Source organism: Trachypithecus francoisi, unplaced genomic scaffold (assembly GCF_009764315.1).
Source record: "Trachypithecus francoisi isolate TF-2019V2 unplaced genomic scaffold, Tfra_2.0 Lachesis_group16, whole genome shotgun sequence".
NCBI classification, from domain to species: domain Eukaryota; kingdom Metazoa; phylum Chordata; class Mammalia; order Primates; family Cercopithecidae; genus Trachypithecus; species Trachypithecus francoisi.
In genome coordinates, this window is record NW_022681461.1 from 56906082 (window position 1) to 56927946 (window position 21865).

The 21865-nt window shown below is 36.0% G+C and overlaps 1 protein-coding gene across 2 annotated transcripts in view; it reads right to left on the reverse strand.

Annotated features, from left to right (window-relative positions):
• Window positions 1-1448: 1448 nt before the first annotated feature.
• Window positions 1449-21865, reverse strand: part of CAAP1 (caspase activity and apoptosis inhibitor 1) — a 53096-nt gene continuing 32679 nt past the window's right edge. For both annotated transcript variants that reach the window (XM_033237505.1, XM_033237506.1), the window contains exons 5-6: window positions 21017-21090; window positions 1449-3428 (exon numbers count right to left, since the gene is read on the reverse strand). In XM_033237505.1, the coding sequence (XP_033093396.1) occupies window positions 3082-3428; window positions 21017-21090 (421 nt within the window). In that variant the 3' untranslated portion in view covers window positions 1449-3081. The remainder of the gene's footprint in view (window positions 3429-21016; window positions 21091-21865) is intronic.

Genomic DNA, 21865 nt, shown 5'->3' on the forward strand with positions numbered 1-21865 from the left:
GACTAGAATTGAGAATTTTTAAAGTTTTTAGGCTGCCCAAATATTTGGCCCAAATTACAGGTTCACCTCTGCTTTATCTACCTTGAAAATGGCATTGAAAAATGGTGATTTTATTACAATTTGTATTACTGTCCAAATGGTTCAGAGTACCTTTAATCAGGTAACAAATCCTAAGATCTAACGTTTTGCTGAAAATAAGTTTTGGCCAAAAGATTTATAAGGAAAGAACATATTGCCTGATTAACTTGAGGAATGAATAGTGTTCAACAAAAAGAAGTGTGGATTTTGAGTGATTTTTCATAATTGAAATGTTACTGGTAACCTGTTGATAGACTTTTAGGATATATCTGTGTGGATTAGTAGGAACATCTAAAAGTGAACCAAAGCTTAGTTTGAGGCATCTGCTCATTAACACAGAAGATATATTATCAGTTGCCACCCAGCATTCAAGATTTGAGGGGCCAGGCTCTGTGGTGTGTGCCTGTGGTCCCAGCTACTCAGGAGACTAAGGTGGGAGAGATAGCCTGAGCACAGGAACTTGAGGCCAGCCTGGGCAACACAGCAAAAACCTCGTCTCTAAAAAAATAAAAATAAAAAGGATTGAAGTCAAGTTCTTCATCAAATATCGGGATTGCTTGACAGTGAATACAAAATTCAGCTGCCAATTTTTTTGTTTTAATTACTAATTAAATATTGCCTAAAAATGTTCCTCACCTTAACAAAAGGAAGGAATTGGGCATAAAAACAAGCAGCACCCATGTCTTTATTAACCAGTCGACTACATGATAAAAATCTATATTGTAACATCTCTAGGTTTAAGATTTTTTTTTTTTTTTTTTTGAGACAGAGTCTCACTCTGTCGCCCAGGCTGGAGAGCAGTGGCATGATCTCGGCTCACTGCAAGCTCATCTCCCGGGTTCACACCATTCTCCTGCCTCAGCCTCCCGAGTATAGGTGCCCGTCACCACACCCAGCTAATTACTTTTTTGTATTTTTAGTAGAGACGGGGTTTCACCGTGTTAGCCAGGATGGTCTTGATCTCCTGACCTCATGATCCGCCCGCCTTGGCCTCCCAAACTGCTGGGATTACAGGCATGAGCCACCGCACCTGGCCTCTAGGTTTAAGATTTGAGTAAGACTGAGAACCTTATAGGCATTCAATAAATACCTCTGAGCTGATTATTTAAATGGCAGCATCAGATAGATACATGATATTTTCCCATTACTTAGGTACTTCTAAAGCAAATATTCCCATTCTCTAAAGCCATTTATTTTCAAAAAGCTCTCAAGTATTTCAACATTTTAAAAGAAGAAGATAAAAAATTGATTTTCCAAGGTAGGGAATTAAGAAGACTCTAATTTGTTCTGTTCATTCTACCTCACACATATCCACTCCAGTCAAATGTCCTGTAAACCATTCTGCATAGAGTAGAACAGACACACAATGCTTCATGAAGGTGGAGACTTTAATCATCTACAAAGCCCTCAGGCCTTTTTTACCTTATATGTTTAATCATACAGATGCCATCTACAGTATTTTGTAATTAGTAAGCAGCAATAAAGTTTATTCCGTACTACTTTAGCATATTAACTATTACTTTAAGTTGAAATAGAAAAATTATATCAATGTCTTTTCGTCTTGAAGTAATAGCAATGAAACTCATAACTCAAATCTGTTTACCAGCCTAAGAGAAGCATTTAAAATCATTAGGCTTCTTCTATGCTTTATTAGAAATATTTACGGAGGGGAAAAAATGGTAGAATTATTCCAAGGCATGTTCAGGAACAACAACAAAGAATTTATAACTGCAATTCCAACGTTTCATAAATGTCCTCTATTTCCATTTAAAAACCCTTTAAAATTAACATAATTAAAGCAGCTAATAAAATACAATCCCTGCAACTTTTATATATAAGGAAAATCCTCATATAGTATCAGTAGACCATGGCTGATAAATAAAATACAATGTATTCGTTATCAAATATAGAAACAACAGTTCGAGATTTATGTTTTTTGAAAAAATTAATTTATTTTAAGTTAAGGATCTCTATGTAAATTTATTTTGGTATCAAACAACTGCAATTGGTGATGGGGGGATAAAAGCATCCATAATTGTGGAAGGATGGTAATTTATTTACAAAAACTATACAAAATTAGATTAATTATAACAACTTATCAAAGGTTCCTGAAATCAATTTTGCTTTTGAAAAAGTATCAAAAGTCTTCAGATCCAGAATGACAGCATTTTATTATTTCTGATTCATGAAATTATAGCACATCAGATCTTTAAGCAACTACATCAGATAAAATCCTAGATAATAAAATATTCTCCATTTCCTGACAGCTTGGAATGTAAATGAAAACTTGTTCCATTTTTATTAAAGACAAAAATCTAGAATAATGCATCCAGTGGTATCAAATACCTGTTAGAATGGCTTGTCTGCTATAATCAAACATGGGCAATTAGTTCCACACTGTTAAACATTGCCTTAAATTAATTCCTTCCTTTAATAAAAAAGTTTTTCTCAGTCATTTCAGATCTCTGTTCCTCAGTTTTAACTAGGAAATTTGCATCTACATAAGGAATCTTCAAAATAGTATATATTTAAAAAGTGCATATAAGCAAAACTAAATTTCTCAAATTGTTAACAAATTTAAAGCAATAATTTAATATTGTATTGTAAAATATAAGTAGCCTTAACAAAAACATGCTTGGCCAATCTTTTGCTTTTAGGTTTGGTGCCCAAACATTTAAAAATAAAGAAAAAACTACCATGACTCTTTGCTAATGGCTTTTAAGATTTGCAGACACAGCTAAATACTCATCTAACAAAGTATCCAGGCTATCCAGCTATACTGCCATGAATTCATAAGACACTAACACACATTCATAATATAAAAGTAGTCAAAAAAATAAAAAATAAAAAGAAACAGCCACAGGTATTTTAGGGCTAAAATAAGTTGACCTAATAAGGGTTACATGAGAAATAACATATAAGACCCCAAATAAATTTTAGATACAAAATTAAATGATGTGGCTTTGTTCAAACATACCTAAAATTCAAACTCAAGTTAAACACCTATGCTGGCTTTTTTATATCACCAGCTTTCATTAGGGCCTTAATCGCTCTTGCCCTCATCTCAAGTTCTAGCAGCTCCAGCTGCTGTGCAGAAGGTTGAACATCTTCTGGTGGAGGAACAGCCAGGGTGGCTGCTTTGGGTTCATTTGGGCTAGACTCTGCCAGTCCTAGAATCTCATTCACACTTTTCTCAATGTCTTTCTCCAGGTCATCTATCTGACCAGCTTCACTTTGGACTGTATTTTCTGGTGCCTCGGGAGCAGCTGCTTCTTCATTGCATGGGCCTTCTATGTCACTGTCATAAGCATCTGCATTTATACTGAGTACATCACTATCTTCCCCTTTTCCTGTAACAAAAAAAGGAGAAAGATCCATGTTAACCTAAATACCATGGGTCAAAATTTCCTTACTGTTTATAATTTAAAAACCGCTTTGATCCCACCTCCCACTATGGAGTCCCAAACACATTCCATAATCCCTATGCCACCCTCTTTTCCCCTGACTCCTCAATCTTCAAAGCAGATCTAATGCAATGTGAATTCAAATGTATTTTTCATTCTAATTTAGAACATGGGAACATTAAGAAATGTATTCCATCATATGGAGTGCCCATGATCTCTTTTCCTAATTAAAATGTCATAACATTTTATATCACAGTAAAGCTTCTGCACTACAAAATGAAAGCTGACACTGGAAATCCTCTGGATAGACTATGGCTTATTATTCAAGTAGTAAAATTTCATTCTAGAAGGTGTTTAAAATACTTTGCTTTATAAACTACAAAAAAGAAAAAGTATCATCAGCAAGCAGTACAACATGTGCATTGCAACTATCCCAATCTTTTCATATGCTTTTTCAAACACTGTTTCCAAATCAATAAATTAAAGAATGCCTAAGGCCATTTTCCAAGGTAAAATGTGTTTTAATGATGAGGATTTTAACTAACAAAGTTAGTACACCATAATTTTAAAAAATGCGTTTGTTATAAAACTTCTATAACAGATTATGGCTCTCCACCACCTTGTTCTTGGCATTGAACACTACTCAATTCCAGGCATCATTTGCAACTTTGAGTACTCACTTATATCCCCAATTAATTTATCTTTTTAAATACTGAATTTTTTTTTTTAAAAGTCATGATCCCCAAAATGTTAGCTCTCCCTACTACAAGAAAGCTTTGATAGTGCTTTCCTTACAGTAGGGAAAGCTTCTTTACAAAACATAGATTGACAGATGGTAAATTCTGGTAACAGACTGTACAGGAAGGACATAAACAATTATACTCCATCGGTTTTATAATAGATGATTTACTGACCTTCAGTAATCCTCCTACATGCTTATAATTCAAAAACCACCCCCATTCCTAAATTAAAGTGGAAAATAAAACAAAAAATCATTTTTGTGTCCATAAATAGAACTTGCAAAAAAAAGATTATCATTTTATTTGATGGCAAAGAACATTTTATATATGTCCACAAAACAACAAATATTTCCAAATAGAAAAAAAAAAAAAAAAAAACTACAGAAAATGGAATATAACCTTTTAAGAAGCAACATTTTATACAAGTATTCTAACTTGAGACTAAAACAGATTTAAGAAAATAAGGCCGGTTGTGGTGGCTCATGCTTGTAATCCCAGCACTTTGGGAGGCCGAGGTGGGCAGATCACCTGAGGTTGGGAGTTTGAGACAATCCTGACCAACATGGAGAAACCCCGTCTCTATTAAAAATACAAAATTAGCTGGGCGCAGTGGCGCATGCCTGTAATCCCAGCTACTCGGGAGGTTGAGGCAGGAGAATCACTTGAACTCAGGAGGCGGAAGTTGTGGTGAGCCAAGATCGTGCCATTGCACTACAGCCCAGGCAACAAGGGTGAAACTTTGTCTCAAAAAAAAAAAAAAAAAAAGAAAAGAAAAGAAGTGCTAAGTTGTTCACAGTCTCAAAAAATTAATTTTAGTGTCTACCAGGCTTTACCTAAAATTTAGAGTGTGTAGTCAGATTCTGAATAAGAAACTATAGGCTGTATAAAATACTTTAAAAGACAAATTTTTGAAAAATGTGACTTGTTTTTCAGACTAGTGGTTGTTGCGAGATAATGAATGAAGAGCTGAGTAATATAATGAGGGAGTGGAGAAGAAGTAAACTGGTAGTTGATTCAGAGGCTTGATCAGACTCAGGTTCAATTTTCTGGTAAGAATATTTAGAAGTGACATTGTATACTTCCAGTACATAATATATAATTGCTTTTCTTTTTGTGATCATGTCAGTATCCACTGGGATTGGGTATTGTCTATAGTGGCTGATGAGAATACTCTTGATTCCCTAAACCTAACCATTGTAATGCTTTTGTTTGTAATCTAGTTTTCTTCCTGTGGAAACTTTCAGGAATTTTTTTTTATCCTTGAATTCTATTTCACAGGATGTGTCTTAGGTTTGATGTTCTACACTTGGCAAGCCCTTTCAGGGTGAAGGCCTTCTTCACCTTCTATCAGATTTTATCCAGATTATTTCTTTATTTTCCCTTTCCACTGTCTACTTTCTTGCTTTCTGATTTACTCTGTCACTTTATCAAGTCCCTGCTCAAATGGTACCTTATCAGATCACGGTGATCACTCTCTGTGAAAGTGTCATTCTACTACTATCTTCTTATCTTGTTTTATTTTTCTTCATTGCACCTGACATTTTTATGTATTTTTACTCTCTCTACTACTACAATGTAGGGCAGAGATTTTTGTTGTTCACTGCTGTTTCCTTGGTGCTTAAAACAGTGTCTTGTACACAGTAGGTGCTCAGTAATATTTGTTGAATTATACTCAGTTCATGTTGGACTTCATGAGTTGTTCATCTTCATCTCTTAACTTTTATTGCACATTTAAAAATATTTTTTCCTGGATTTTGAGATATTTCCTTAACATTATCTCCCAGCAAATGCTGAATATTTGCTTTTTTGGTCACCCAGGTTGGAAGGCAGTGGCGCAATCTCTGCTCACTGCAACCTCCACCTCCAGGGTTCAAGCGATTCTCCTGCCTCAGCCTCCTGAGTAGCTGGGATTACAGGTGCGCGCCACCACACTTGGTTACTTTTTGTATTTTTAATAGAGACAGGATTTCCCCATGTTGGTCAGGCTAGTCTCGAACTCCCGACCTCGTGATCCACCCGCCTTGGCCTCCCAAAGTGCTAGGATTACAGGTATGAGCCACCACGCCTGGCCGATATCTGTATTTTTAAATTCTAACAATTCTTGGTCTCTGGCTTGTTTTCATTGCACCGTTTTATGGCTGTAGTGTCCATATTAGTCTCTCTAATAAGGATATTAAATGGACTGTCTTCTTCCCCTTTCTTCAAAAGATTATCTTCTGATCCCTGGATTTTATTTATTTTGTTTATCTTGGTCCTTCATTTGTTTTAGCTATGTTTTTCTGGTAGCTGGTTTGGTTTTTTTCAGCAGTTGTTTATTTCTCTAACAGATCTTTTTTTTTTGATGTAAAGTGGATGAGGGGTAGGCCTCTCAGAGTAGAGTGCTTGGATGTAGGGAAAGGAGGACGAGTTCAGTTGGCTTAATTATTCAAAATGAATTTAATTTTAATTGCCATGTTGTTTGTTCCACAGCCAATTCTTTCTCGCTTCCAAGACTCTCTAAGAAAGAGTTACACTTATCGGCCAGGCACGGTGGCTCACGTCTGTAATCCCAGCACTTTGGGAGGCCGAGGCGGGTGGATCACGAGGTCAGGAGTTCAAGACTCGCCTGGCCAAGATCGTGAAACCCCATCTCTACTAAAAATACAAAAATTAGCAGAGCGTGCTGGCAGGTGACTGTAATCCCAGCTACTCAGGAGGCTGAGGCAGAGATTACAGTGAGACAAGATTGTGCCACTGCACTCCAGCCTGGGTGACAGAGTGAGATACTGTCTCAAAAAAAAAAAGAGTTACACTTATCTATGGTGTCTTTGGCTGTGATTTTCCTTTCTTTTGTCACTTTGATCCTGTCTACTTACATTTTGTGAAAACTATAACACTTCTTGTCTTTACATTATATCTTTTTTTGTTATACTATAAATTCATTTTTTCTTTTAATGCTTTTTACAGTTCATTCTTCTAAAAGGTTGAAGAAATACATGTTGACAGAGCAAAATGGGAAAATTAATTTTTCTTCTTTTTTTTTTGAGACAGAGGTTTGCTCCTATTGCCCAGGCTGGAGTGCAATGGCACAATTTCGGCTCACCACAACTTCTACCTCCCAGGTTCAAGCAATTCTCTTGCCTCAGCCTCCTGAGTAGCTGGGATTACAGGCATGCACCACCACGCTTGGCTAATTTTCTATTTTTAGTAGAGACAGGGTTTCTCCATGTTGGTCAGACTGGTCTCAAACTCCCGACCTCAGGTGATCTGCCCTCCTCGGCCTCCCAAAGTGCTACAATTACAGGAGTGAGCCACAGCGCCTGGCCAATTTTTCTTCTTCTTTTATTCCCCTTCCCAGAAGTAATCACTGTTAATAATTTAGAGTACTTATTTTAACAAAAACATAATTATCACTCTTTGTCTTACTTTTTTGACTTAACAATATAACTTGGTCATTTTTTTTTCGCCTTAGCAATGTACTAGCTTTTTTAATAGACAGATAAAAATCTTCATTTTTACTAGTAAGTAAAAAGTAATTATTTTGTTTTAATTTACATTTATCTGATTAGAAATTAGGTTGAGCATTCTTTTCCACATGTGTATTGCCTTCTGTATTTCCAGTTTTGTGAAATATCTGACTTGTTTCTACCCTTTGCCCATGCTTTTGTTTCTTAACAATACCTAGATTCTATATATTCTTATATTTGTCCTTTTTAAAAACAAATTTGCTATTTTTTTGTAGTTTTCCTGTCTTATAAGTTTATTTGTGGCATTTTTTTCTCGGAAATATTAACATTTAGCTAAACCTGTTTATTTTTTTTCCTTTGTTTATTCCCCATTTTGTGGTTTGCTTTGGAAGGACTGCTGTTAGTTCTGTCATCAGTTAATTTACAACTTATGTTATTATTTTAAATATCTCTCTTCCGTCACTTCAGTGGGTTCTTGGTAGGGATGGGAAGTAGATACGTATGTTCAATCTGCTGTCTTTAGCAGAAATTCATACCAGTATCTAAATAATCCATGTTCTACAGTTTGTCTTGGCTTAATTTAATAATTCACTATCAAGAGGTTTCACAGCATATCACTCAAAACACTAGATATACTTTCACCTTATGCATAAGAACTGTTTCTGATAAGCTGAATTATTATCAACTAGAATATTCGTAAGTCCTATCAAGGTTTAAATACGTTAGCATAATTTAAAAGTTCCCTTTATTTTTATACCTCAAAATGTTTGTGATGTGATTAATAGTTCTTATACGTGGCCAGGCGCAGTGGCTCACGCCTGTAATCCCAGCACTTTGGGAGGCTGAGATGGGCGGATCACGAGGTCAGGAGATTGAGACCAATCTGGCTAATACAGTGAAACCCCGTCTCTACTAACAAATACAAAAAAGATTAGCTGGGAGTGGTGGCGGGCGCCTGTAGTACCAGCTACTTGGGAGGCTGAGGCAGGAGAATGGCACGAACCCAGGAAGTGGAGCTTGCAGGGAGCCAAGATTGCGCCACTGCACTCCAGCCTGGGTGACAGAGTGAGACTCTGTCTCAAAAAAAAAAAAAAAAAAAAAACTCTTATATGTTTGTTTACTTTCATTGGACATTCTATTTAAAACTTTTATTTTAACAGAAAGCAAACCTATGCCACACAGTATTTTCTTTTATCTAATTTAGAGAATCCCACAGCTCTCACGCATTGAGGTTTGTCATAGATGATAATAAAAACAGTGGTACTACATTTTAGTTTTTTATATTATGTGGCATACTCCTTTTTATTTACATTAGGAGTCTATTACTTTTAGAGTGATTGGGTCTTACATTGTTTATTTTTTCTCCTTGCTAATAAAATGTTTACAGAATGTTGGCTGTTCTATTTAGCTGCCAAATATTTTGCCTTTATGGTTTTATCCCATATTGACAACTATGCCTCACTGAATAACATAAACATATATTCCTGTGAAAAATTATTCCATTTATTTATGTGTCAGCGATGAATCTGAGTAGTGATTGATTCATTTTGCTGTCTAGACATGAAGTTTAGATGGATTAGTTTATTTTAAAAATCTTTAGTACTTGGGTGCGGAGTTTGAGATATGAATCAAGTTGGTAGGACTGAAGTTAGCAGGAAACAAAAGAGAAACAGTGAAAGTATACAGGCTAGACGACAGTGTAATACAACAAAAGTACATTGGTGAGTAGCTAGCCAGAGGGTCAACCATAAGGGACTGAATGCATGATAAGACCCTTTTTTTCCCTGAGAAATCTTTTACGTCTTTGTCTTCCTATAACTATTGCCCAGCCAAGCTCTTAAACTACTTTACTCCTTTCTCATAAGCTATTTGCTCCATTGCTTCATTTGTACTGTTTTTCTCTCAAGCACCCTAAATGGTATGTGGTATTTCAGGGGTTACCCATCTTAGTGAAGGAGCACAGTCAATGTAAGGAATGTATCATATCTTCTTGTTTCTTTGTGTATTGTTTAAAGTTAACTTTAGTTCTTTTGCTGCTCTATAACATCAGTAACTTAGATCTAAGTTTTTACTTGCTCTCTTTCCTGTGCCACTTTGATTATGTCTCTAGTTAATAGTATGAATTTTTATTCTTGTTATTTTTAATTGCATTTTTTATATTTTACCTCAGACCCAACTGTCTTTTATTTTTCTTGGTGGATTTCAATAATGTTAGTTTAACATCATGCATACATCAAAACTGTTTTTATTTCCTTTTTTTCCTTTAGGTATTTTTTAAAAAGCTTAAATTAAGTAGGCTTAAAGTACTAGCAGTGCCTTTGTAGAACCCAAACACGTCTTTAGTTCACAAACATATTTTTGACATTTTACCACAAACCATGTTATATGATTACTTCTAATAGTAAAACAATTTTCTTTTTGAGATGGAGTCTCGCTCTGTCGCCCAGGCTGGAGTGTAGTGGCGTGATCTCGGCTCACCACAAGCTCCACCTCCCAGGTTCACGCCATTGTCCTGCCTCAGCCTCCCAATGTAGCTGGGACTACAGGTGCCCGCCAACACACCTGGCTAATTTTTTGCATTTTTAGTAGCGACGAGGTTTCACCGTGTTAGCCAGGATGGTCTTGATCTCTGACCTCATGATCCGCCTGCCTCGGCCTCCCAAAGTGCTGGGGTTACAGGCGTGAGCCACCGCGCCCAGCTAGTAAAACAATTTTTGAACAAAACTTTGTGAAAACTTATGTTAATGCTTTACTGAAATAGGTATCACATTACCTGTTATATTTCTTACTACTGACTATACTTTATTTGAAGGAGTAGAAATAATTTACCTCACTTCTTCCTGAAAACTCTCTCTCACACACATACACACACGTATGTGGGCAGAGTGGGGATTGGAGAGACAGAACATGACTACTCCCCAAAATTTTGAGATCTCTGAATGAGTTACTTGGGGATGAAGTTAATTCTTTAGAAAGAATGTACAAGTTTTACCTCTTCTATTTGAAGATCATGATTGATAGGGAAAACCCTGTAATTCCCTAATACAAAAAATGAGAGTAAATTATCTTTGGAAATGTATTAATAAGTTTGCAGATGATGCTTTAAAAAATGAGTTACTGACTCTACTGGAATGATGAAAATTAAGAAATACTGAAAACACTTGAAGTATAAAGCTCTTCCAATAATTTGTCATGTTCTATTGTACGAGTCACTTAACATATACTAAATTATTTCAGATGTATAAAAAGTTTTGGCATCTATGATGCAGTTATAATAGATGAAACCTACGAAGGCATTCAGCAACACTGTGTTATGGAGAACTTGGCTTTGGTTTTTTTTTCTGTGTAGTGTATTAAACCACTGATTTAGATTTAAGTGCATTAGGTTGACCATCATTTATAAAATTTAATCGTGGCATAACTGATTTCTATAGACAAAGAAAAAATGCAAATGATTGAGTAGAGAAAACCAGTCTAGTATTCTGTTGAACCGTCACTGAACTTCCAAATAACATGAATATCCACCAGCCTGTAAACTTGACTTTTAAGACTCACAAATCCATTAACTATCCCCTTCAGAGATTATTCCAAGAATCAAATAAATATTCACTAAGTACCTTTTACACATGCCATGATGGTGCTGTAAAGGCCTCAGAAGTAGGTCTTGCAAAATGTCAGAGTGACAAAATATTTGTGGCATGATTAAGACACAGGTTTTGCCTTCACATTTTGCTTAATGTATGGCATTATACTTTCACATACCAAATTATGCAATATAAAATATAACAGAATTTCAGAGTATACAAGGCAACAGGCAAAAATCAGGGAGACATTCATAGATACATGACATGAGACAGGTCTTTAAGAATGGGTAAAATCTACTAGGTGATATTAACAGAAGAGGAAACTCCAAAAATGGGCACAAGTAAAATGCTAGATGTAAGCTCAGTACAGAGGTATGTGAGCCTGACAGAATAAAATGCACAAGTGGGAATATATAAAAAAAGGCAGTATCCAAAATTATTGTCTCTGAAGACATCACCATTCTAGGACAAAAAGCACAATACAGACTCCCTGCTTGTCTTTTACAATGGATCAGATAAGTGGATATTTTTGGTCTTGCATTAGGGCACAGTAACAGGCTGACATAAGCAAGTCCTGACTATAATCTTTTGTCGAGTAAACTGAAAGTAAATAAAAAATTGTTTAAAATAGCATTTATCATTTCTCCTACCACTGATTAAACAGGGTTCTGAAAGAATAAAAGTTTGATATCAAAAATGAAAATACCTAAAAGGGAAAAATGAAGGCAGAATAGTTGTCTCAATTTCCAAGCACTGGAGTTTGGAAGCAAGCAACTTTTCCCCTTGAGATTTCTTGAAACTTATACTCATTCAAAAGGGCATCACACTCAAATACTTTCTGTTAGTAACATCTCAGTGCTCCACAATCTACCCATCCTAGGAAAGTGTGCTTGAACTCACTGTCTACTTCACAAACTACCATGTTTCTTGTGGCATTGCTTTTGCTTGTTTAAATATAAGCTCAGAAAGAGACACTAGAGACTTGATTCTTAATTTAGATAATGTAAAATTATTTTTAAATTAAATTTTTTTTGAGACACGGTCTCACTCTGTCACCCAAGCTGGAATGCAGTGGCGCAATCATGGCTCACTGCAATGTCTGCCTCCTGGGCTGAAGCAATCCTCCCATCTCAGTCTCCCAGGGCTCATGCCCGTAATCCAGCACTCTGGGAGGCCAAGAGAGATGGATCACTTGAGGTCAGGAGTTTTGAGACCAGCCTAGACAACATGGTGAAACCCCGTCTCTATTAAAAATACAAAAATTAGCTGGGCGTGGTGGTGTGTACCTGTAATTCCAACTACTCAGGAGAAGGAGGCAGGAGAATTGCTTGAACCCGGGAGGCGGAGGTTGCAGTGAGCTAAGATCACACCACTGCACTCCAGCGTGGCTGACAGAGAGAGGCTCTGTCTCAAAAACAAACCAAAAAAGGGTATTGAGAGAAGAGGGGAGGTGAGCAGAAGTAGGTTAGGGAAGGGAAGGCTTCATAAATATGGAAATAATCTTAAAAACAGTAGTTTGACATAAATAAGAGTACACTACTGGTGTAAATAAGTTTACAGTTTAATAGCAGATTTGATATATTGGAACAGAGGTATTAACACTTGCAGTCACAACTGATAGGCTGTGAACTAGACATGTGTTAGATCAACACAGTCCTGGTTTTCAAAAGGTGACTTCTATAAGACTGTAGTACAGTAAACCTGACATCAATTCCCAGTGAAATTCTAGGTTTATTAGAAGGTTTATGAGCTCTGGGGGGGGGAAAAAATTAGTATCAACTAGTTTAGACAGATCAGGTAACATTTGATCAGGGATCTAAATGATGCATGGAAGACCCATATGGTTATCTGAGGAGGAAGCACACAGGCAGAAGGAACAGCAAAAGCAAAGCCCCTGACACAAGAGTGTTTGCAGTGCTAGAAGAAAGCAATGAGGCAGGAGCAGAGACAGCAAGGCAGAGAGTAACAGAGCACATCATGTTAAGGCTGTACTGGCCAAAGGAAAGATGGACTATGGATTTTGTGTAGAGGTGGGAAGCTATTAGAAGGCTTTGATAAGAACATTGACATGACCATTCGTACATTACAAAATAATCAGACTACTGTGTGAAAGAGACTCCCATGAGCATGGATAGAAACAGGGGGATCAGGATGGAGATGAAGGAAAGGACTGAAGAATGATCCCAAGGTTCTTGGCTTGGACACTGAGAAGAATGTAACTGCTATTTATTAAGATGGGGACAGATGGTAGAAGCAGCAAGGTATTGTAGTTTTTATGTTTCTTGTTTTTTGGGTGGGTAGAGAGTCAGAGAGGGATCTAGAATTTATTCAGGTACACATAAACTTTAAGATGCTCACTGGACATTTAATAAGTAAACTGGATACACAAGTGTTAGAAGTCAGAATTGTAGAAATAAATTAGTAGCTGCCAGTCTTGAAACTACATAAGATCATCAGTTAGACAGGGTAGAAAAAAGTCAGTCCTGGGGCACTCATCCTTTAGAAGTCAGAAAAAGCCAGGAAAGCCAGTGTCAAGAAAGAGAAAATAACCAATGCTGTCATATGCCGCTGATGGGCCAAGATGAGAACTGAGCAATGATGGGTGAAATGGCTGCTGGCAGTAATTCACCACAGAGGGGGACATTAATTAGGTGGAGAAATGAAGTATTTGCAGGTACCAAAAGGTAGCAGGATCAGGATTCAAACAGAGGGCTGGTCTTGGCAGCACAAACAGTTCATCCATTTTAACAGGAGATAAGGGGAGTATATAGGTTCAGATACAGGTGAATATGAAAAAATGTATTTACATATCTGTTTTCCTTTATTAGACAAGTTCTTTCCAGATCAGGACATATTTATCTTTCCATCCTTAGTGCCTACAACAAAAGAGTAAGTTTGTTGGATGAAGGGGTGAACTTCAAAATTTTAAGAGCTATTATTTAGAAGATGTATTAAACTCATTTTCTTCAAACCAAAGGGCACGGAGAAACCAATGAATACAAGTTACATAAAGGCATATTATGATACAATATATAGAGACCCTTTTACCAATTAGAAACTGCCAGGTTGATACTGAGGTGATGAGACAGACAACAATAACAGAAATAATTACAAGGGCTGATCCTTTTGAGCACTTAATATGTACTAAGCACTGCTCTAAAGCATTTTGTGTGTATTAATTCATTCAATCCTTACACTTACATAATGAAACAGGCACTCATATTTACTATCCTTATTTTATAAATGAGGAAGCTGAGGAACAGAGAGTTTAAGTAACTTGCCCGGGGTTCACATAGCTAAAGTAGCAAAACAAAATCAAACCCAAGTAAGTTTCCAAAACCTATGCACTTAAAACATTCTATACTATTTTCCAGAACCTAACAGATTCAAAATAACCACAGAAGCTTCACAAACTAGGATGCTGGGTTCAGCCGAATGTATCTTCTTCTTGTGCGTCCCTTAAATGATATATTTACAAAGTCTCACCTGAATAAATATAGTATGCACCAAACATACACCTAGAGTCTGTGTATTACATATGAATAACTAGTAAGAGAACAAAAAGACAAGCTACAGATTCAGAGAAAACATTTGTAAAACATATGTGACAAAGCACAGGTATCCAAAATACATAGCGAGCTCTTAAAACAACAATACGAAAACAACCCAGTTTTTAAAATGCACAAATGATCTGAAAAGGCAACTCACCAAATATATAAAATGGCAATTAGGTGAATGAAAGATGTTCAACATCATATATCATTAGGGAATTGCAAAAGAAAACAAGAGATTACTTATACGCCTATTAGAATGACCAAAATCCAAAACACTGAAACTACCAAATGCTGATGAGAATGTGGAGCAATGGGAACTCTCATTCATCATCAGTGGGAATGCAAAATGGTACACTCTGGAATACAGTTAAGCAATTTCTTACAAAACTAAACTTGGTATTTATCCAAATGGGTTGCAAAGTTATGTCCACACAAAAACCTGCACATTATTTTATTCATAATTGCCAAAACTTGGAAGCAACCAAGATGTCATGGGTGAATGGACAAACTGCTGTACATTCATGCAATGGAAAATATTCAGCAATAAAACAAAATGTGCTATCAAGCCACACAAAGACATGGAGAAACTTCAAATACTGAGTGACAGAAACCAACCTGAAAAGGCTACACACTGTATGATTCAAAACTACAGAGATTCCAGGAAAAGCAAAACTATAGGGACTATAAAACGATCAGTGGCTGTCAGGGGTTGGGGGAGAGAGAGAGGGCAGGATAAACAGGTAGAACACAGAAGATTTTTAAGGCAGTGAAAATATTCTGTATATTGTAATAGTGGATTGATGTCATTATAAAATTATCAAAACCCATAGAATGTACAACACAAAGGGTAAGCCCTAATCATAAATTATGGACTTGGTTAATAATAATGTACAAATTGGTTCACTTGGGAAAGAGCTGGTAAGCAGGTATATAGGAACTCTCTGTACTTCCTGCTCACTTTTCCTGTAAACCTAAAGCTGCTACCAAAAAAAAAGCCTTTTAATAAAAAATAAAGTGTAAGTTCATCATGTATCAACTATACGATGTGGCAGCCAAAACTGTAAATTAAATCATAGACTATGATGTGCTGTGTGTAGAGTTCTGAAACTGGTAACCAAATCTGGATTCAAGCCTAGTATTTACTGTCTTTCCTTTGGTAGGAGCACTTTGGTAAAGAGGTGCTTTCCCTAATCAACTAAGAGTGTAATGACTAAAAAGAACCCAGTGTCCCAATAATGATTGAAGATTTACACTATGTGACCTCCAAAGTAGATGCCTTAGGAGTATGTCTAAGATCCTATGATATACATCACAGGACAGAAAGTGTAAAATGAGTACTTAAAACATTTCTCTCAAAATACTGAAATCTTTGTGGTGCAATCACGGCTTACCGCAGCTTCGACCTCCTTCCTGGGTTGAAGCGATTCTCCCTCCGCGGCCTCCTAAAATGCTGGGATTGTGGACATGAGCCTGGCCAATAATTTTTTTTAAAAGGGGGAAGGGTAGGATTTGAACCTATTTGAAGCAAAACTCTGTGTGCATATTTTGTGCTTGCATGTCTTTAAGGAAAAGATTCTCACATGAGACAGTTAATGTACAAATATTCAAAATAAGATGTAAATATCTTCATTGACTTTGATCATTTTATACACCATTTAACTATATTATTTATTTTAATGACTGTATTCAAATGAATATATTTTAAGGAACCATTAAACAGATCAAAGACTAAATCAAACATATTTTCTTTTCTTCCAATAGAATAAAAAATGTAGAGATAACAAAAAAAGGGGATATTTCACATCGCTTCCATTAAACAATTTAGGAAAACAGTTATTAACCATTCTTCCTAAGCACAAACAATGCACAAGGCCTGGTCTTAACCAAACCTGACAGCTAGAAACGAACTTGAAGACCAAGGCCAAACAGCCAACCATTGCTTGAATCCTCTACAACAGCACCACCACATGGCTATATATGTGGCCTGTGTCCAAACATCTTCAGCATCAGAAACATCTTAGAAGGCAATCCACTGTGTTAGACCAAAAAATTTTGTCTAATGATAATGCTATCTATTGGTTCTATTTTTTTTCTCCAAAGGCCATATAGAAAAAATCTAATCACGCTTCCATTTAATGGTACTTCAAATATTTTACAGCAACAACTATAAACCTCAACTCTTCAATCTAACTTAACAAAGCTATTTCTCATGTATAGTTTTAAAATTTCTCTCATGAAAACTTCCAAGAAAAAATACAAACCATAAGAACTGAATTTTTGAATTTACAAAGTAAAACAGTTCACAAAACAACATACTTCTCCAACTGTAAACTTTAAAGCAACAATTTAAATACAGACCAATATTTTACCATTGCTGAATGTCTGCAGTAAACTTAACATTAGCAGATACTTGATATTTTTGAAGTATTTTCTACAAATGAAATACCTTCAACAAAGTTTTCAACTACAGCACAACTGACCAATTCAGAAAATTTATATAAGCCACCATTATTCGAAAAGCAGCAATCTCTGAAATCCTCCAGGAAATTAACATAAGATCTCAAACTTACACATGTGAGCTTGCACAGGTACATGTGCATGCACACGTGTACCTACACACGTGCTATAGCTGTGCTAAGGAGTAAAAACTATAACTGATGTTTCTTATACAACTGCATTCTGACTGAAATTATTTCAGAAATAATTTCTGGCCGGGTACGGTGGCTCATGCCTGTAATCCCAGCACATTGGAAGGCAAAGGTGGGTGGATCACCTGAGGTAGGAAGTTCGGGACCAGCCTGGCCAACATGGTGAAACCCCATCTCTACTAAAAATACAAAAATTAGCCAGGCATGGTAGTGGGCACCCATAATCCCAGCTACTTGGGAGGCTGAAGCAAGAGAATTGCTTGAACATGGGAGGTGGAGGTTATAGCGAGCTGAAATCACACCACTGCACTCCAGCCTAGGCGACAGAGCAAAAAAATAAAAAGAAAGAGAGAAAGAAAGAATTTCTAACAGAAGAGTTTCTGTTTTACTACAGTTCCAATCATTGAACCAACAGATTATATTTACATTTAAATAACATTTTCATTGTAAAGGTAGTTCCTTTTATTAGTCCATTATTAAAGTGCAGTAGAAGTTACTGTACAATCTGATACTCATCTTCAGCACTGCTGGTTTCAAAAATATTTTCTAGCAACAAAGACAAATGAAACCAGCACTAGACAAGAAAATGCCAATTTGAACTTAATGCATAATTAATACTTGTGTATTATTCAAGTAATACTTCAGTATTTTAAATGCTCTACTGATAACGTAATTTAAATAACTTATATACCATTAGTAGGTCACGATATGATTTATTTTATTCTGAAAGAGCAAAAAGAAAATTCAATGCTGCTTTACATTTTGGTCTACTGAACAAAAGGTTACTTTCGTACTAAATAAGCTTCAGTGAATTTTCTCAATTGGTCAAGCCATTAAAATTACAATGCATTCACAAGGAGCTTATATTCTGCTTTTATTGAGCTCACTGTGAACAAAAATAGCTAGCTATGCAAGAAAAGTTAGAGATATTAGATGTTGCAGGTTATGCACATTACAAATAGAAAATATTAGTGCATTAGAAAAAAGGGAATAATCTTTATTGAGCCTATCAGGATGTCTATTTCTTGATATACCTCTCAGCTTGTTTGGTAACTTCAAGTTACTATCTAGTTCAGATTTCAGCTATATTATCTGGAAGATGTTCTCCATAAATAAATATTCTAAGTAACTTATGTTTATCCATTATGAAATAAAACATTTTATATTTTAATCATTTTGTAGATACTCTTCCAAAAGATTTTAATTCCCTGCTTTTTTTAAAAAGGTTAAAATTGGCCGGGCGCAGTGGTTCACACCTGTAATCCCACTACTTTGGGAGGCAGAGGTGGGCGAATCACGAGGTCAGGAGATTGAGACCACCCTGGCCAACACAGTGAAACCCCAACTCTACTAAAAATACACACACACACACACAAAAAATTAGCTGGGCGTGGTGGCGGGCGTCTGTAGTCCCAGCTACTCGGGAGGCTGAGGCATGAGAATGGCGTGAACCCAGGAGGCAGAGCTTGCAGTGGGCCAAGACTGTGCCACTGCACTCCAGCCTGGGCGACAGAGCGAGACTCTGTTTAAAAAAAAAAAAAAAAAAAGGTTAAAACTTAATTTAACTATTTCCTATAGATTTAGTCACAACATGAGCATGAACTGTATTATACAATGTACTGCTACACTTTGATCTTACGTCTTCTCAACTCTGCTTGATGCCATCAGTGTGTTCTTAACGTCTCATACCGCAATGAGGACCTGAGTGTGGTGCAGGCTCCTAAGCATAAAAGGCCTGGGTTTTTGAAATCTGGCTCGTCGGAGGTCTTCTCTCCCTCTCTGCACCTTCATGACTGGTTTTTCACATGACTGTTCTCATAAGAAATCACAGCAACTCAGGCTGTTGACACTAGGAAGGGAGTTCTAAAGAACTCTTGAGTGTGTGAACATGGGAAAAGAAAAACATCTTCTCTTACAAGGTAGCATTGGCTAATCTGTGGTCTCCACTAGCTTTTCTTATCCTTTATAGAACATTCTCTTCTCCTCAGATGATCTAATAGCATGTCCTCTACACTGCCTGTTCATTTGATACAAAGAGCAGAAACAAAGAAGAAACAGTAGCAGTGTAGTCTAATGATACATGAGATGTAATCTAATTATACATGAGGTGTAAGGTAATATGATTATGATTATATTATATAAAATAATATGTGTTTAGCATATATTTATATATGACAAATAAATGTCAATTAAATTATGAATCTGAGTTTATGGGGGTGCTCAGAAGAAGTCAGAGTACAAAGATGTAATTTTGTCTGGCTATATATGAGGTTATCACAACAGGACTTTTGAAAAGCAGTGGGAATTTTCTGAACAATCAGAAATATTCATAAATCCTACAGTAAATAAATCAGAATTACAGAAAATCTAGATTTTGCTCTCTCTATATAAACTGAACAAATCACTAAATTCATTATCTAACCTTTTTTTCCACTTTTTAAATTAAGCATTAATAAAAGACCAGTTTTTAAAAAAATTTTGCCTAAATAGCAACTTGTTTTTCTCTACCAAATAAGTTCATATAACTCATATTTTAGAGAAACTATTCTAAGCCATCAAAGATTAGGTGATTACATGATAGATAACCTAATCTTCTTGGCTGCAATAAATTTTTACTGCTCTGAATTAATTTTATCAGAAACAAATGTGAGCTGGCATTTGAGTAACTAATAAAAACTTATTTTACTTTCAATTCTTCCTACTATAGATAAAAAAGAAGCAAAAAAGGCATTTAAAAGATTAGCCCTACTAATGTACTTGGCTTGAATAAATTAAAATTACTTTATTTCTGCTAGCTGGTAATGACAAAAACTGATTTAAAAAAAGCAATAAATAAGGAAGAAAGTAAGTAAACAAAGACAAAATACCTCGGGGGAAAAAAGTTATCCTATAAAACTTACTGTTTTTTTTTTTTCCATATACAACCCAAAGCTACCCAGTTAACGTATCTCCAATGTCTTGTAGCTGATGATATATAAATTACTGAAATAGGACGGGCGCGGTAGCTCACACCTGTAATCCCAGCACTTTGGGAGGCCGAGGCAGGTGGATCACAAGGTCAGGAGATCTAGACCATCCTGGCTAAGACGGTGAAACCCCATCTCTACTAAAAATACAAAAAATTAGCTGGGTATGGTGGTGGGCACCTGTAGTCCCAGCTACTTGGGAGGCTGAGGCAAGAGAATGGCGTGAACTCGGGAGGTGGAGCTTGCAGTGAGCGGAGATCGTGCCACTGCACTCCAGCCTGGGCGACAGGGCGAGACTCCATCTCAAAAATAAATAAAATAAAATAAAATAAATTACTGAAATAAAACTATTCAAGATGATAAAACATTTTCTGGTGGCTTCTGTAACTATACATCATAAAATATAGTCACTCCAGTAGCTAAAAGAATCATGAAGTAAAGGATATATTCTTTACACTTCTGATTTTTGACCAAACAAATTGCTCTCTTCCTCTATCTGTAAAATGGGGTGAGTTAGACACTGAAAATTTATTATTGGTAAACTGAATCTATTCTTCAGGTAAATTTTATATAATAATGAAGTACTTGATTCATACCTTGTTTTAATTCCAAACCTTCAGGTTGCTTATTCTCTCTCATGGATGAAGCAGAATCTATACAGATGTCTTGCCTGGGAAATGAAAATAAGATCAACTTTTAAAACTATATTCAATCACATAATATTTACTACCCAGGTTCCCAGAATTAAGTTAGGCACTAGGGAAGACAGGCTAAATTCTTCTAAGCTCCCAGGGTATTATTCAGTGTACTCTGGAAACTCAGAAACATGTATTCAAGTGTCAGAAGCAGCAGCTACAAACTACTAGCAATTTAAGCAGTACACTTCTTTGTAAAATCAAGGGGCAAACCTGAAAGGAACATGGAAGTAATTTTTTCTCCCTTCCAATACTCTGCAGGGTAGCTGATAGGAGGAATCACAACTCACAGCAGTATCCAATAATTTTTCAAGTTCAATTGTTAAATTTAATGAGCATTTTGGCATTCAAATTACTTTACATTCATTTTATTTCATACCTCAAACGCTTTGATGTCTACAGTATGTGGAAAATACATATTTTATATGTAATACACATACGTAATCAAAGTAAAAGGATTAAATGTAAGATCATGTAAAAAAGTTTCAATTCACTATGTTCTGGAATACAGCTGCAAAATAATGTGCTTTCTTAGCATTATACCTTGTTAATATACTTTTCAGCAAAAAGGTCAAGAAATTATAAATATTCAAATGAGCTACATGACCATTTTCTTCAAAATAGGCATCTCTATCACCTTCTGAGAATTTTTATACACATCCTAAGGATAACATACCAGCAATATTTAGGAAATCTTCCTATTCGCAACATTGTGTCTATTCATTAACAGTAACAAATCCGTCAAATAAC